The following is a 17,957-nucleotide window of genomic DNA, read 5'->3' as shown; positions in this document are numbered from 1 at the left end:
TTGAGGAACCTCCATACTGTTTTCCATACAGGCTGCACTAACTTACATTCCCACCAACAGTATAAGAGGGCTCCCTATTCGCCAGACCCTCTCCAATGTTTACTTTTAATCGTGGCCCTTCTGACTGGAGAGAGTTGGCCCCTCACTGTGGTTTTCATTGGCATTTCTCTAATGATTAATGGTGATGAGCGTCTTTCCATGGGCCTGTTACCCATGGACGTCTTCTTTGGAGAAATGTCTATTTAGGTCTTCTGCCCATTTTTCGATTGGGTTGTTTGTTTAGTTGTGTGAGCTGTTTATATATTTTGGAAATTAAGCCTTGTTGGTCACATCATTTGCAAATATTTTCTCCCAGTCTTTTTTTTTTTTTAAGTCTTTTCATTTTGTTTGTGGTTTCCTTTGCTTTGCAAAAGCTTGTAAGTTTGATTAGGTCCCATTTGTTTATTTTTGCTTTTATTTTTATCTCTTTGGGAGACTAACCTAAGAAAACATTGGTACCATTTATGTCAGAGAATGTTTTGCCTGTGTTTTCTTCAAGGTGTTTTATGGTGTCCTGTCTTATATTTGAGCCTCCCTGATAGTTCACTTGGTAAAGAATCCACCTGCAATGCAGGAGACCCCAGTTCTATTCCTGGGTCAGGAAGATCCATTGGAGAAGGGATAGGCTACCCACTTCAGTATTCTTGGGCTACCCTTGTGGCTCAGCTGGTAAAGAATCAACCTGCAATGTGGGAAACGTGGGTTCAGTCCCTGGGTTGAGAAGATCCCCTGGAGAAAGGAAAGGCTACCCATTCCAGTATTCTGGCCTGGAGAATTCCATGGACAGTCCATGGGTTCACAAAGAGCCAGACACATCTTATATTTAAGTCTGTAAGTCATTTTGAGTTTATTTTTGTGTATGGTATGAGGGGTGTGTTCTAACTTCATTGATTTACATGTGGCTGTTCAGCTTTTCCAGCACCACTCGCTGAACATACTTTTTTCCGCTGTATTGTATGTTATTGCCTCCTGTGTTGAAGATTAATTGTCCATAGGTCTTTTTTTTTTTTTAACTTTTACTTGCATTTATTTTTTGTGGCATTTATTCCCAAGCCATATGTTTTTGTTTCTTCAGTTTCTTCTCGGATATCTTTTTCTTCTGTGCAACCTCCTCTTCTGGTTTAGGAGCAACCTGTTCTTTTTCAGTAAGGATCATCTTAATGTGGCAGGGAGAGCTCATGTAGGGGTTGATCTGACTGTGAGCTCTGTAAGTCCTATGCCACCTCTTGGGGGCTTTGTTCACCTGGATGTGCCCAATGAGCAGAGAATCTACACCTAAGCTCTTAAGTTCAGCATTACTCTCTGCATTTTTCAGCATGTGCAGTAGAAATTCAGCAGTCTTTTTGGGCCACCGACCCTGTGTCCAGCCCCACTGTTTGGCCTGTGCACACCTTCCCAATTCCACCGATATAACAACGGAATGGCACACATTGCTTCTTTGAAGTGACATCCTTCAGATACTTGGTGCCTTTTTGGATATTCATACCCTTTATGGCCTGGGCAGTTTTACAAATGTTCTTACAGTGAACACGAAGATTTGAACCTCTTGATTTGCATGATTTAGTGGGGTTTGCTGGGTCGAGTGAATAGTGCACCATTTTTAGGGGTCCTCTCAGGCTGCTTACTGGGAAAATGTCTGTAGGTCTTTGAATTTATTTCTGGGCTCTCTGTTCTTTTCCTGTGATCCATGTGTCTGTTTCTGTGCCAATACCATGCTGTTTCGATGACTGTAGCTTTGTAGTATTTTCTGAAGGCTGGAAGGTTTATGCCTCCTGCTGTGTTCTTTTTCTTCAGGACTGCTTTGGCAATTCTGGGTCTTTAATGGTTCCATATAAAATTTGGGATTATTTGTTTTAGTTCTGTGAAAAATGTCATAGGTAAACTGATAGGGGTCACATTAAGTCTGTATGTTACTTTGGGTAGCATGGCCATTTTAACAGTATTCTTCCAATTGGAGAACATAGGATATCTTCCCATTTCTTTGAATTACCTTCTGTTTCCTTTATTAATGTTTTATAGTTCTCAGCATATAAGTCTTCTACCTCCTTGGTCAGGTTTATTCCTGAGTATTTTATTTTATTTGTTTCATGCTATTTTTAAAGGGATTGCTTGTTCATTTCTGGTATTTCATTGTTAGTGTAAAGTGATGCAACCAATTTCTGTATGTTATGTTTTAGTATTATATATTTATTTCTAAATTTTTGGCTGTGCTGGGTCTTCATTGTTGTACAGGCTTTTGTCTAGTTGCAGTGAGCTGGGACTGCTGTCTAGTTGTGGTATGTGAGCTTCTCATTGCAGTGGCTTCTCTCTTGTGGAGCAGAGGCTCTAGGGAGCTTGGGTTTCAGTAGCTAGGGCACATGGGCTCAGTAGTTGCAGCACCTGGGCTCTAGAACACAGGCTCAGTAGTTGTGGCACATGGACTTAGTTGCTCCATGGCATGTGGAATCTTCCTGGACCAGGGATCGAACCTGTGTCCCCTGTATTGGCAGGCAGATTCCTATCCACTGTACCACTAGGGAAGTCTGGGATATGGGATTCTGTCTCTTTCTTCCTATTTGTTACTTTAATTAAACCAGGAAGTTTATGAGGCATAACAATTAAAATTATAACAATATTTGATGAGTTTCCTTTATTTCATAAACCAGAGACCCCTTCAGACAACCTTGGAGATCTGATTGCTGTGAAACTGATTCCTGGGCTTTCAGTTAGTGATGGGTCATGATGCTGCTGGTGGTGCAAGCTGTGTTTACTGAGCTCTTACCCTGGGCCAGGGACCCACATACTTCTGTGTGTTAATTCATCCTTCACAACAGACCTGTTTTACAGACCTCGCTTTACAAACTCGGGTGCCAAGACCCCAGCAGAGTGGCCCCCACCCAGGCTGGGAAGAGGCTGAAGCAGGTTGTGCGCCCAGCCAGCAGGGTGAGGGCTCGTCTTTGAGCCCCTGTGCTGCCACCGCCATGTCTGTGTTCTCCAGACAGTCTCGGAAACCTCTGAATTTGGGAGGCAACACAGCTGTGTGTTGGTGCTTGCTGCTTCACTTTTAGCCTTCAGTGAAGCCTGACATGGGCAGGCTCCACAGGGCTGTGGTCTCCAGAAAGCTGAGCCTGTTGTCCTTCCATAGCAGTGTCCCTACCTTCTGGGCTTCCTGGGCAGTGGCTGGGCCTGGGTCATTTGAGCCAAGCAGCGTGCTTCTTCTTGGGACCTACTTGGTATGAGGATCTGGGGTGGCCATGGGGATAAAGCTCTTCCCGCATAGCCATCCTGCTGGGTTGAAGTGTACCCAGAGTCTTCAGGGCTGGGCCCTGTGAAGGCCCCAGGCAGCACCCACAGATCCACGGGTGCCAGAGGCGCTCCTACCTGCACTGAACCTCCCTGAGAACTTCCTAGGTGCCAAACAAAGGACCTTTAGGTCCTTGCCTTGCTTCTGGGCCTGAACGTTCAGTTGAGGCTAGGCATTGGTGCCAGTAGTACCCAGGTAAAGAGCTAGGTGCTTTGGAAGCCACTTGGATTGCCAGGACATTCATGTGTGGGCTTGGCACAGTGGCAGGTGAGAGGGGAATATGTCCACTTAGCAGACAGTAGCCAGGGTGTTTCAGAAGTAGATTAAGTGGAGGTTGATACGAAAGAGTCGTTTTTGCAGATGTTTGTCCACGGATGTTAATTTTTTGTGCTGATTAAGATTTTAGCTGTATGGGAAAGGCAGGTGAAAAGTTAATCTGAACACTGAACTAGCTTTGTTGAAAGTTCCGACTGGAACAGAGCCCTGTAGCTTAGATCAGGATGGCCCTCGCAAACCTGGACGTCAGGGTCAGGGCAGCACAGGCACACATAGGTGGGCCTATGAGGGTTCCATGTGTTCCTGCCTTCGAGGCACCACAGAGTGGGTGCTGTCATGGGAGGAGGGGAAACACATCCTTATACATGTGGGGCTGAGCGCTGAAGAATTGATGCTTTTGAACTGTGGTGTTAGAGAAGACTCTTGAGAGTCCCTTGGACTGCACAGAGATCAAACCAGTCAATCCTAAAGGAAATCAGTCCTGAATATTCATTGCAAGGACTGATGCTGAAGCTGAAACTCCAAAACTTTGGTCACCTGATATGAAGAACTGACTCATTGGAAAAGACCCTGATGCTGGGAAAGATTGAAGGCAGGAGGAGAAGGGGACGACAGAGGACGAGATGGTTGGATGGCATCACTGACTCGATGGACATGAGTTTGAGCAAGCTCCGGGAGTTGATGATGGACAGGGAAGCCTGGCATGTTGCAGTCCTTGGAGTTGCAAAGAGTCAGACACGACTGAGCGACTGAACTGAACTGAGGGCTTGGGATTGGGCAAGGGCTTTGTGAAGTCATTCGGTCCGACGAATGATTGAAGTCCCTTCTGATTTGCAACCCTTCTTCCCCGAGCCCCTAATCTCATGCTTCTGGAGGGCCTGGGGCCACCTTCTCTGGGCGGCATGCATGGTACTGCTCCCCTCAGCTCCTCCTCAACGTGCCTTTAGCCCCATGTCTCCACTCTGGGCATGGGGGTGTGGGGAGTGGGGGGTAAGTTGTGGAAGGAGTGGACATTTCCTAAGTGTAGACCGTGCACAGCTGTTTGCCCACTGCCATGGCCTCCCGATTTTTTGGGGGACATGGCTCACCAGTGACACTGGGCAGGCCTCCGCTCCAGGCCTGAGTCTGCGCCTGCATCGCAGAGGGTGCTCACCATGCTGTGAGTCCCTTGGGGCACCCTGAGGCCCATGGCCACTGAGGACACCGTCCAGGGGATGTCTCTTCTGAGAGGAGTGTAAGGATCGTATGACTTCCTTTTTCCTTTTTTACAGAAAAACTTTTTCTCATTTCACAAATACGGGGAATTGGAAATAATATTGGGTGGTATCAATTTCCCCAAAACAGGTTTCTGAGGGAGACTCCGGTGAGTGCTGATGCGCTCCAGGAGCGGGTCCTCAGCCACCCAGCTCAGCCTGCGATGCCTGCTTGTGTCCCTACAGAGAGGAAGATGGTTCTACCATGCTGAACGGTCCACACGGGGTGCAGGGCCTGGGGAGATCCTGCCGGGCTCAGAACTGAGGCCCAGACATGGGACCTGGGGTCTGTGTCAGACTCAGGGGCGGAGCATGGCCAAGTCCCTGGCGTCCAGCTTGTCACTAATTTATGTACTTTGTTCTTCCAGGAAGAGTCTGCTGAGGGCACGGGTCATGGACTTCATCACCTCCACGGCCATTCTGCCCCTGCTCCTGGGCTGCGTGGGCCTCTTCAGCCTCTTCAAGCTGCTTCAGTGGCTGCGCATGAGGGCCTACGTCCGGAACGCCGTGGTGGTCATCACTGGCGCCACGTCGGGCCTGGGCCGAGGTGGGTCGTGGGGCAGTGCTGTGGGGGAGGGGCTGGGGGCGTGGGTGCAGACACATGATGTTGGCCGGCAACTGGGCAGCGAGGGCCAGGAGGAAAAGGCCGTGGGAGCACCAGGGCTGGAGGTGGCAGCCAGGGAGAAGGCCACGTGTGTGTCCGGGGCGGCCTCAGTGCTGGTCAGTGTGGAGACGGGCATCTGTATGTGGTGGCACCCAGCTTCCTAGTTGTTGTTCAGTCGCTCCATCGTGTCCGACTCTTTGCGACCCTAAAGAGGTCCCCAGAGATGGACTGCAGCACGCCAGGCTTCCCTGTCCTTCACCGTCTCCCGGAGTTTGCTCAAACTCATGTCCGTTGAATTGAAGAATGTTTTTGCTTCTTTGAGGGTCTTTACTAGGTTCATCCGCATCTCTGGTTTAAGGCTCTGGGGTCACCTTCTCCTCACTGCTCTTCACGGGACCTCCAGCTGTATCCGGGCAGATCAGGACAGCATCAATGAGGCATCAGCTGTTCCTCAGCCAGTCTCCAGCTGGGCTCGGTTCTAGTCTGGTTCTAGACCCACATGGAGCTTCTGGGTCCCAGGCTGCCCTCAGCAGAGCGTACCAGTGCAGGTGTGTCAGAATCTGCACGTGTGCCACGCCACCCTACATACTCCCCACACTGGTGCTCAGTTCCGTGGAATGAAGCCAAGAGGCACCCTGCAGTGGGGTACACCTAGCACCTTTGTGTCTCCCACCACATGCTGGGACAGATAACGAGAGGCAGGGTCCTCCCCTCGGGGAGCCCAGGTCCTGCAGAGAGGAGGGACTTCTGCCCGTGTGTACCCCATGTGTTCCCCACAGCTGGCAGGCGCAGCACCCAGGTGTGTACTGGCTCAGGCTCATCTCCCGAGTCCTCCACACACTCAGGGAAGGCGTGACTCCTGGGATCTGTAGGCAGAAACCCAAAGCCAAACGCAAGCCTGGGTCTCCTCTTCCTGGGGAGGCAGCGAGGTGGGCAGGAAGGGCCCAGAGTAGCAGGGCCGTGCGGGGGCTACGGGAACATGGAGGAGCAGATGAGGACTGGACTGCAGGTGGCCAGGGGGCCTGCAGGCTTCGGGGAGCAGGGGTCTGTGCGTGCGCCAGCATGGTGTTCAGGTGAGGTCTTGGGGGTGACCTGAGGTCTGTCATCAGATCTCCCGGCCTCAAGCCACAGCCGAGCCTCTGACCTTACTCAGCTCTAAATATAGATTCTTAGCAGCCACTGCTTTGCAGCAGACAGAAGCGGTTTTTTTAGCGTCCTTGAAGAGCGTCTGAGGGTTGGCTTTGCGGGAGAGGCAGCTGCGGGGCCAGCTTGCACGTGTGTAGGGGAGAGGCTGTCCTCTCTTCATCCCGTTTCCTCGTGCAGCACTGGGGCCTGTGTGTCTTTGTGTGTCTGTGCTCTTCCTGCTGTTTCCTGGGTCCCATCAGAGGTCCAGGAGGCCGTGTGTCTCTTCCCCTCTGGCCTTAGTACAGACACCCCTTGGCCACTGCCCATGGGTTGTGGTGAGGAGACCTCGCCCACCCTCGTGGCTCTGCCCACGTCGGCCACCCTGGAGGCCTGGCAGACATGCCGGGTGCTCAGACGGCCCTCCGTGTTCCTCCTGCTGTGTCTCCCGGCTTGTCTTGTGGATCAGCAGGACACCGGGTGAAGGGACACATCTTGGCTCCACAGCTGTGAGCAGCTGGTGGGTTATAAGCCAACAGGGCTAGAGGCCTGGGGACTGGTTGGCAGCCGAGATAATGTGCTCCTTCTCCCTCCACCCTTCTCTGTATCAGCTTTGTCAGGAAATGAAAATGGCATCTCCCCAGTCTGTTGTTTGCATCCCTATCACTCCTGTACAAGCTCTAATTTCCTCCCTTTGTTTCGCTGTGAAGTGGATGACAGTCTCCAGAGCCATGTGGACCCCCGTGTCCCCCACCTTAGGTCTTGGTGGCAGCTCACAGAATGTCCACCATGGCGGTCAGGTCAGGATGAAATGGGATAAGGAAGCCAGCAGGGCTTTGGGAAGGGTAGGAAACTGGCCTCGGGAACGCTGAGGGTCTCTGTGAGAGCACCCCCCACCCCTGCCCCACTGCACCCAAGGAGACTCAGCTGGGCTGTGACTCAAGCAGCCCACCCGGGGCCAGAGCAGGGGCTTGACTCAGTCTGGGTTTGAGCCCTTGGTCAGGATGGGCTTCAGGGGAGTGAGTGAGACTGCAGGAGGAGCTGGGTCTGGAAAGAGGGCATTGTCACCCGGAACCTCCTCCCTCCTTTCCTGAGGGACGCTGGCATTACGCCCTCACTTTGGCCAGGGAAGGATGTCGCCTGGACCCCAGAGCCTCCTCCAACCCTGGATCCGTGCCCCTGCTATGAGCCCAAGCACCAAGACTCCACTTGACCGCTAGGCCTGAGACTTAGTCTGATACCTAGGGTGGCTGCATGGTCAGCTGGGGCCATGGGGGCTGCACAGACCTGCTCGTGGGCACCTGAGCGAGGCCAGGCCTCCAGTGAGGACAGGCTGTGGCCCTTTAAACCCCACATTTCCATTTTTGCCAACATCGTTTTTTAATTTAGTTTTTGGCCTTGCAGCATGGCATGGGGGATCTTAATTCCCCAACCAGGGATTGAACGATCGACCCTGCAGTGGAAGTGGGGAGTCCTAATAAACTGGACCACCAGGGATGTCCCTTGAGCAGTCTAAAAAGGCGGCTTAGAAACACACTTAGCCCTGGCTGGCACTTTCTGTCTGCCTGAGGCTGCCGTGATGCACTCAGTCCTCGCAAGAGGGAAGTGGGGATGAGGAGGCCTCTCAGGGAGACTGAGTCCATCACAGGAAGTCTCACTCATGTCGGTCCTCTTGACCTCGGGGCTTTGAGCTTCGTGGCAGTCACCGCTCGGCCGTGTTTGGGGCATCACTCCTTGCTCCCACCACCCTTCCCATTGTGGTCTTGGGGTTCCCAGGTGACCCTGGCCAGCCTAGTCCTGGTGATTCTGCCCCGACCATGCCCAATCTGGCCCTTCCCTCGAATTCTGACACCAGAGCTTGGAGGAAACAGGTCAGAGGCCCCCTTGTGTGGCTGGGGAGTGATGTCTGTGGGAACCCAGAGTTGTCTGCAGCCCCACCCACTCTGTGGAGAGGCTGGGGGATGAAGTGGGGAAGGGACTTGCCAGCATTCAGAGAGCTGGGCTCTTGCTGCCTGGGACCCTGGGCAGCCCACTCCTGTCCCCCCATCTGGACCGTTCAGCTCCTTCTCTGAATTCCTGAGCTGCCTGGAACCTTCCTGACAAGCCCGCTTTTTGCTTTGCCACTAAAGAATGCTGATGAAGACAGGTGCCCAGGTAGTTTTGGACTCTGCCCTGCCTTGGTCTTAGTTGTCACCTGGATGCTCTAGTGACTCAGAGGTGCCTGGTCTCATCCCCCCGCCCCCCATCATTTTAAAATGATGTCGCTCTTATTGTCCCCCTGCTGTTCTTTAACCTTCTTGCAAGGCTGTCAGCCTCCCCACTTTCTGTCCTCACTGTGTGGAGAGGAAATGGCAACCCACTGTGGTATTCTTGCCTGGAGAATCCCATGGACAGAGGAGCCTGGCAGTTCATCGGGTTGCAAAGAGTTGGACACAACTGAGCAACGTAGTGTGCAGAGAGCATGTGTGTCTACGAGCCCTTGGGCCTGGGCAATCTCGGGAGGAACAGCCCTACAGGCTTAGGTCTGGGGGGTCTCCCCACCCCCTCACTAGAGTCCTGTGTGTCCACAGAAGCGCCCCTGGCAGACCTGTGCCTGTTGTATTGAGGTGACAGTGAACCACAGGCCTCGGGGACGGGGGCGATTCTGGTGCTGCTGTTGGGCACGTCCCTTGCCTCACGGAGCTTGTTCACCGTGACAGCGGGGATCCTGCTCACAGCGGGGGTCAGAGCTGAAGACTGTGTTGGGAAATCCTGAGCCTGGTACCCGATAGTCTGTCTCTAGCCTCCCTCCTGCCCGTGGATGTGTCACAGCCCTGAACGTGGCTCTGCGAGGGCCCTGACTCCCAGCCCCACACCCCTCCACAGCGGGGCTAGTACCGATGCTTGGGGAAGAAACGGCCCGCAGTTTGAGGCTGGGGAGCTGGGAACTGAGCTGACAGGGCCGAGGGCCTGGGTCTCCCCAGACGACAGGCTGCTTTCTTGTTCCCTAGAATGTGCCAGAGTTTTTCATGCTGCCGGCGCTAGGCTGGTGCTCTGTGGCCGGAACGCCGAGGCCCTGGAGGAGCTCAGCCAAGAACTTGCTGCTTCCCGGGCTCCGGAGGTGAGTGAGCCTGGGGGACTTGCCTGGGGAAGAGGTGCAGCCCATCCTCTGCAGGTCTTCATAGCAGACTGGGCTCAGACCCACCACTCTGTACCACTGCGTGCTTAGAGAGGTCTCTCTATGAGTTCTCCCCATCCCCCCCAGTACCTATTCATCTCTTTTTGGTGGTGGGAGGTTGGCAATGACTTTTAACATTTTATTTGTGGGGGAATACACATATTTATCATTTTAACCTCTTACAGGCTTACAGTTCAGTGATAGTAAGTGCAATTTAGCATGTTTGTAATGATCACCTGTCTGTCCCCAACAAAAATTGTGTTCCCACTTAAACAATCCACTTTTTCCTCTGCTTTCCAGTCCCTGGAAATGTCTGTTCTACTTTCTGTGAATTTGCTTGTTCTAGATACCTCATATAAATGAAAATATTTGTTTTTCTATGACTAGCTATTTCTCTAAGCGTACTGTCTTCAGGGTTCATCCACGTTACAGCATGTGTCTGAACTTCTTTCCTCTTTTGATGGACTGGTATTCCGTTGTGTATACAGATGCTCCACACTTGGTCTGTCCATTTTCTTGATGTACTGCAAGGCATCTCCACCTGTGGGCTACTGTGAATGATGCTGATGTGGACACAGGTGGACATGTATCTGCTCCAGTCCCTGCTTTCAGCTGTTTTGGACATCCCTGGGAGTGGAATGGCAGGGTTTGTGGTAGATTTAGTTTAACCTTTTGAGGAACTGCAAACTGTTTTCCACTTGCAGCTGCACCAAGTTACAGTCCCACCAGCACTGCACAGGGGTTCTGACTTCACATCCGTGCCAGCACTTTGGCTGTTTTCTGCTTCTTAATTATACTGTCCTAGGAGATATAAGTAGAATCTCATTGTGCTTTTGACTTGCATTTCCCTAATTACAGGTGGTGCTGAGCATCTTTTCATGTGCTTATTTATATATCTTAATTGGAGAAATGTCAATTGAAGTCCTTTTCCTGATTTGTAATCAAGTTGTTTGTTGTTGAGGAGTTCTATGTATACTCTAGATATTGAGTGTATGTGCTCAGTCATGTCTGACTCTTTGTGATGCCATGGACTGTAGCCCGCCAGGCTCCTCTATCCATGGAATTTTCCAGGCAAGAATACTGGAGTGGGTTGCTATTTCCTTCATGGGATCTTCCTGACTTAGGGATCAAAACTGAGTCTCCTGTCTCCTGCACTGGCAGGCGGGTTCTTAACCCTTGGACCACCAGAGAAGCTCTGGAGGCCATGTTTGTACATGGTGATAGGTAAGATTCCAGCTTCATTCTTTCGCATGTGGATATCTAGTTTGCCCAGAGTTCCTTTCCCTCTTGAATGGCCTTGGCAACTTTGTCAAAAATCTTAAATTTAAGGGTTTATTTCTGGGCACTTTATTCTGTTCCACTGATCTATATGCCTGTCCTTATGTCAGTACCATACTGTTTTAATCTGCATAGTTCAGTAGTAAGTTTCAAAGACTGAAAGTGTGAATCTTCCAACTTTTCTTGTCTCCAAAATTGTTCTGCTATTCCTGAATAGCTATTGCACTTCTATATGGATTTTAGGACTTTTTTTTTCCTGACAAAAATGGCATTGAGATTTTGATAGGAATTGTGTTGAGTCTAGATCACTTTGGGTAGTACTGTCACTTTAACAATGTTAAGTCTTCCGATCCATGAACATGGGATGTCTTTCCATGTGTTTAAATTTTCATTTTTATCATGTGTCTTACTGCCTTCCATGTACAAATCTTTCAACCTCTTTAGTTAGATTTATTCCTAAGGATTTAATTCTCTTAGCTGCTATTATAAATGGTCTTGCTTGCCTAATTTCTTGTTCAGATTATTCATTGTTGGTATGTAGAAACACAGCTGGGTGTTTTGTATTGATCTTGTATCCTGCAGCCATGACAATATGTAGGTCAGCCATCAGAACACCATCCACCATTGGAATACAGCCCCAGTGTTTGGGAGACAGGGTCTGCCTTGGCTCCTGGAAGCTGCACGAGAAATGTGGGTTGCCTTTCTCACTGCTTCTCACCACAGGGGAGTGGTCACCACGGAGCTAATGACTGAAATCAGGCAACATTTTCTATACTTTGCTGGATGAGCAGGCCCCCTGGAAGCTGCAAGCATTCAAAGAGTTTGACCTCAGAGCTGAGTCGCTGCCATTGAGCTGTCCAAGGAGAGAGCAACTCCTGAGGTCCTCTCCGACTCCACACCCCTCCCTCATCTGCTTAGGTTCAGGGCATCCTCTGAGTGCTTCCTCCTCCCATGTCCACTAGTCGTTTTCTTCTCGTGACATTCTTTATGGCTATAGTGTGTCTGTCTTCCCCATGAGACCGTATACTTTAGGACAGAAACATGTCTGCCTTGCTTTTGCTGTGTCTCCAGCATTGGGCACATAGGAATGTATAAAATTGTTTTGTGAACAAAGAATAAACTGACTTGGCCTGAGAGGCAAAGCAGCTCTGTAACGTGGGACAGTGTACAGCGTCCTGCTGGCCCAGGGCGGAGGGGGCCCTGTTCACCTCGTCTGTGACCCCTGCCCACAGCGCTGCCCAGGTCAGGTGTGAGCATGACGGGTAGGCTCCCCGAGGCCACATTCTTCAGGGAAGTGCTGCAGCCTGTCCTTCACACTAGGCCACCCCCACGATGAGGAGCCAGGCCAAACCGTCACTCTGAAGGTACGTTTGGCTTCTGTTGCACTTGACCAGGTGCAGACACACAAGCCTTATACGGTGACCTTCGACCTCGCAGACCCTGGAGCCATAGCAGGGGCTGCCTCCGAGATCCTGCAGTGCTTTGGCCACGTGGACGTGCTCATCAATAATGCCGGGATCAGCTACCGAGGTGCCATTGTGGACACCAGCCCAGACGTGGATAAGAGAGTGATGGAGACAAACTACTTTGGTCCAGTAGCTCTGACAAAGGGTAAGTTCTTGGGTCAGAAGGGAGAAGTGCCTGGGCAGATTGGCATTGTTTTCATTTCCTGTGGTTCCTTCTTCCTGGACCTGCTGTCTTATCCACTCCACCCTGGGGTCAGTGCTGTCCTTGCAACTCGGGGTTGGCTTTTCTGGGCCTGGGCCTGCGTTGTGTTGCCTCCATATCCTTCCACCGTGTTTGGCGACCTACCAGGTGCAGGCAGGGCACGGCAGAGGCATTCTGACGTCCTACCCCGGTTCTCACAGCAGTGCACAGGGGGCTGAGCACTCTCAGACATGGCCCTCCCCGGGCTCTCCATGTGAGCGATGGTGACCTCTGCCCTCTCCCCACAGCGCTCCTGCCTGCCATGATCAGAAGGCGCCAGGGCCACGTGGTTGCGATCAGCAGCATCCAGGGCAAGATCAGCCTGCCCTTCCGATCCGCGTGTGAGTGCTTCCTCCTCCCATCAGGTGTTCTTGCCCAGACTCCTCCTGCCCGCACCTCTGTTGTTGTTTACTCCTGTTGTGAAGGCAGCAGGCTCCCTGTCCAGAATTCAGACATGAGGGACACTCAGCATAGAGCATGTGGGGACCTGAGAGGCGTGTGCCCCTGAGCAGAAGCTGGGCTCAGTCCCAGCTCTGCTCCTCACACCACGTGTGACTATGTGCCAGGCCCCCTCCCAGTGCCACCACCACCATCAGCCCACAGGTGCTGCCCCTCTGTTTGATTACTGCACACGCCTCCAGAGTTCGGCGTGTGATGAGATGTGCAGTGCTGGGGCCCTCATATGTAGTTCTGTGCTTCCATTTTCCCGCTTGACAGTATCTTCCCACTCAGCTCCCTACTTGCTGAATGGATGGGCGTCACACAACTCAGGGGTTGTCTCGGTGCCTGAGGGGACTGCCTTCCTCAGTGGCCAGCAGCAGGGATGTGCTGCGTGCTGTGTCCTTCAGTGTTTTTATCTCTGGGCACTCACTCGCTGTGAGAGGGTTTCAATAAGATTAGTTCCAGAAAGTGTAAATGCTGCCAGCTTAACCTCAGTTTAGACTCACCTCCCAGTGTGCACAGCTGTGCCAGGATGGTGGGACTGCACCATCACGGCGCACCAGCAGGCAGATTCTACTTTTGTTTAAAAACGTTAGTGGTAATGTCACAAACTGTCCTGGTAACTGCGTTCTTTGGTCCACTGTCCGCAAGGAAACACTGTTGTAAACAAGCCCCTCACCCCCAGATGCCTGAGGCAGTGGAGGGGAGAGGGCGTGTGGAGGGGAGGGGCAGAGCCTGGAGAGGAGGGCCACATGCCACACTCAACTGGACGGGGAGCCCATCAGAACTGGATGCAGCCCAGCACTCCTTCTGGTGCAAGTGTGTGTCCAGGGCCAGCTGTGGGGCTCGTGAGCCCACACCAGCTCCCTCACCCCCGCGGCCACACTCAGGACGACCTGAGACACCCGGGGATGCCGTGTCCACACTTGTCCTGGGCTGGTGGGTGGTTTTAGTCACTGGCAGAGGATGGCTTCCTTAGGAAATGTGTGGGCGTCACAGCTGACAGCAGGGGCCACACCAGGGATTCAGGCTGGGGGTGCACGGTGCTCTTTGCACTGAGTTGTTTCTAGACGTCACTGGATTTGGTCTTTCTGAGTTTTAGCCTCCTCTTGGCTGTGACTGCATAGGTCACACTTGGTCTGGAAGCTTCATAACCCCCAGGCTGGACAAGGTGGTGCCTCCTGGGCACACTCCTTCGACAACCCACAGGCAGCAGGCTCCCCAGTCGTGAGGTGGGAGGGGCTTCATCCCCTCGGGGCTGTTGTGATGCCAGGTGGGAGGATCCAGGAGGTGAGCACGCAGAGCTCTGGGGACTCTTCCACATATGAGGCTGCCCCGTGTGGAGCTGACAGATAGATGTGAGGGGGCCTGGCATGGGTTTGCACACATGCTGCCATGCAGGCAGGGAGCATCCCTGGACATTCTCAGCAGCGAAACGTGAAACAATGCTGAGCCCGTTCTGTGGCTGTGACCCCAAGTCACACGGCAGCCACCCAGCCAGCCTTCCACAGCATGAGTAACATGGACCATAGGAGCAATGTGGCCATGTCCTCATCTGTGCAGGGACCTGGCTGACATGAGGCACCAGCAGCCTGGCCCCTCTGAGGAACTGCGCTGGGAGGTGTGAGGAGGACTTTCGCTTTCTTACTTCTGAACTATCTGAATGTTTTACACAGTAGACTTTTTTAACTTTTAGTTTAGATTAAATTCACACTTAGAACTTGCAGGAGCAAGAATGCCCACGAACTTTTGACCACATGTGCTGTGTCGTGTTCTGTGAGAGTACGTGTATGTAAGATGCACAGGGTAGTCCCAGCACCGGAGTGGGAAACCTGATGCCCTCCTGTTCAGGATCCTGACCAGCATCATCCTACCCTCCCTGGTCACCGACCTTTGCAGACGCGGCCTCCAAACACGCAACCCAGGCCTTCTTTGACTGTCTGCGGGCTGAGGTGGAGCAGCATGACATCGAGGTGACGGTCATCAGCCCTGGCTACATCCACACCAATCTCTCCCTTAACGCAGTCACAGCCGACGGATCCAAGTATGGAGGTGAGGCCCCAGGGTGCATTCCTCTGTGAAAGCTCCCTGATGATTTTGCAGTTTTCATTGACAGTATCAGTTTAAACCACTTGATGTTGTGAAGTTGGTCATGTATACTGATGACCGACCTCAGCACCAACCATCTCTACCCTGAACCCTGCAGGCTGGAAAGTTGTGGGAACAAGCCCACAACAGGGCTGAGGGGAGCCCCTGCTGAGATGCTGACAAGACTCCAGCTAGCCCTGTTGTTAGTGCTAAAGTGACCAGGCCAGGTCTCTTCCCATGAGGTTCCCGTGCAGTGTTGGGGGGACAAGATTTCAGGGGTAGGCAGAGGCCAAAGACAGCACAGAGCTGACCTGAAGTCACCATTAGTGGCCCAATCGGCAAGGTCTCAGTGTGCAGGTGGGGCCAACCAGGACCAGCTGGCGGACCCACATGAGCTGCCTTCCTGCCCTTGCTTGGGGCCTGCCTCCTGGAACGTGCTCCTGGGAGTATGCTGGGTGTTCACCAGGGGCCTCCTGGCCAAGCCTGAACCAAGACCACCCATGCCCACGGCAGCAGCCCCCTCACTCAGCAAGGCAGCAGGAGCCATACAGAAGCACGGGGCTGGATAAGTTCGTATGCATTTATTCCTAGAAGAATGGCCACACCCCATGACATGCAGCATCTAGTTCCCTGACCAGGGATTGCACCCTTGCCTCCAGTATTGGAAGTATAGTCTTAACCACTGCACCACCAGGGAAGTCTCAAGGATCTTTTAAAAAAATTCCCTCTGCGGCATTCAAAAATGAGCAGCCACCAGAAACCTGCTGTTCTGTGTTGATGGTGGAGAGGAAGCCGGGCAGCGCGGCTGTGGCTGTGGGTGGCCTCCCCTCTGCCCGCTGCTCCTGCTTTGTGGGCACCATTCGCCAGTGACAAGGGAAAAGTAACATCCTGTGCCCCTGCATTGACCTCTGGCTGACAAAACAAACCAAGGCTTCCTTCCTCCCCGTCACCCACACACCCGAGACACAGGGGCCCTGCCACCTGCCTCACTCCTCACTCCAGCCAGCGTACTCTGCAGCCCTTCCACCCACCTGACCCCTGCATGGCCCACTGCTCTGGCACAGCACCCTTAGTCACTGGATGCCCCAACTGGCTGAAATGCCCCAGGTCAGGGAGTGAGGGAGCATCTGCTGGGCACCCCCAGGCTGTGGACCACAGTTCTGAGCTGTCCACCACCCTCCTCGGGCTGCAGGGACGGTCGCTGCACCTGCTGCCCAAGCCCCTGGGAGAGCTCCCTGGGGGACCCAGTGTCAAGTTGGCTCAGGTCCTACTTGGGGCTGCTGCCCCCAAGCTCAGTGAGTTTCCTGTTTCATTTCAGTGATGGATGAGACCACGGCCCAGGGCCGAAGTCCTGTGCAGGTGGCCCAAGACGTCCTGGCTGCTCTGGGGAAGAAGAAGAAGGATGTGGTGCTGGCTGACCTGATGCCTTCCCTGGCTGTTTACCTTCGAACTCTGGCTCCTGGGCTCTTCTTTAGACTCATGGCCTCCCGGGCCAGGAAGGAGCGGAAGTCCAAGCACAGCTAGTGCCCGTCCTGGTGGGCAGGTGGGGCAGTCGCTGCTCCATGGGGACTGTGTTGGACTTCTGCATCCCGGGTGGGGAAGGAGGGAGACACACTCCCCCTGCAGGCCCCTGGCCAGGCCTGCTGGCAAGGGACGGGAACTAGGAGGACATCTGGGAATCAGGAGGGGTGAGGACAGCTTCCTCCAGGTGGAGGGTCTAAACCCTGGGACATGAAATAAAGGAAGGAGCCTGGGAGCTGTGGTCCCTGAGGGCAGGCAGAACCACGCCTCTTTCGTACCTCAGCCTCTGCATCTTAGGGTCAGAAGACACCCTTATGTCACCTGAACCTGGTTCTCAGGGAGGAGGCAGCGGCCTTCGCACTGTTTACGGGGCCCCCAGTGTCTTGGTCAGCGCAGCAAATGGTCAGCATGTGACTGGCCTCCCTGTTCAGTGCGTTGGGGCTGCCCTCCTGCACCAGGCTTGTTTCAGTGACAGCTTCTGCTCAGCTGCCCTGAGCTGGCCGCTGTTTGTCTGCCTCTGGCCACCTCCCCCGAATGTGGTCTACAGGCAGAGCCAGGCTCCCTTTCCAGATCTGGCCCCCACCCTGTTCCCACCCCACAGGCTCAGGGGGGTGGTGGGCACTGCACAGTGGACACGAGGCCTAAGTCACTGCCAGGTTACCTGTGGACCATATGCCACCCAGCTGCAGACTAGCATTCCCAGGCCTCTGGAATTAAGTCAGAGTTTCTCTAACTGTTCTAAAATCTTTGGCTCTCCCCCCGTAAACAAATGGCCCCGCTGCCCCACGCACCCTGATGCCTCCCCTGCACCCCTTCTCACTCTGGTATCTGACCTTCCCAAAAGACCCTCTGAAACTCCAGGTATCACTCACACATGTGCCCTCAGGGGGGCCCGAGCAGAGTCTTGGGCTGGCAGGGCCCCCTCTTTGGTGGAAGACGAGGGGAGTCTTCCCTCAGCCTGGGGCAGCAGGTTGAACTCAGGGTCCACAGCAGGACAGCCTCGATGCTTAAAAAAAAACACAGGCATTAGTTTGTGTTCTCCTACTTCAGAACCTGGACAAGAGACCCCAGGCCCCAGCTCTCTTGGGCAAACTCAGCAGAGACCCAGAGACTGGCAGGCCTGGCCTTGCCCCGCCCCACCCCTGAGCAGTGCTCCTTGAACCAAGGCCCAGATGAGACATGAGGCTC

At 53.2% G+C, this 17,957-nt stretch overlaps 1 protein-coding gene across 3 annotated transcripts in view; it reads left to right on the top strand.

The window, feature by feature from the left end:
* DHRS7B (dehydrogenase/reductase 7B) overlaps window positions 1-17,030 on the top strand; it is a 44,237-nt gene extending 27,207 nt beyond the window's left edge. For all 3 annotated transcript variants that reach the window (XM_043472206.1, XM_043472223.1, XM_043472214.1), the window contains exons 2-7: window positions 5,220-5,398; window positions 9,568-9,677; window positions 12,407-12,623; window positions 12,968-13,060; window positions 15,060-15,212; window positions 16,567-17,030. In XM_043472206.1, coding sequence (XP_043328141.1) covers window positions 5,220-5,398; window positions 9,568-9,677; window positions 12,407-12,623; window positions 12,968-13,060; window positions 15,060-15,212; window positions 16,567-16,772 — 958 coding nt within the window. In that variant the 3' untranslated portion in view covers window positions 16,773-17,030. The remainder of the gene's footprint in view (window positions 1-5,219; window positions 5,399-9,567; window positions 9,678-12,406; window positions 12,624-12,967; window positions 13,061-15,059; window positions 15,213-16,566) is intronic.
* The last annotated feature ends 927 nt before the right edge of the window (window positions 17,031-17,957 follow it).

Source organism: Cervus canadensis, chromosome 1, assembly GCF_019320065.1.
Source record: "Cervus canadensis isolate Bull #8, Minnesota chromosome 1, ASM1932006v1, whole genome shotgun sequence".
In the NCBI taxonomy this organism is placed as follows: domain Eukaryota; kingdom Metazoa; phylum Chordata; class Mammalia; order Artiodactyla; family Cervidae; genus Cervus; species Cervus canadensis.
This window is presented reverse-complemented; position numbering and strand designations above follow the sequence as displayed.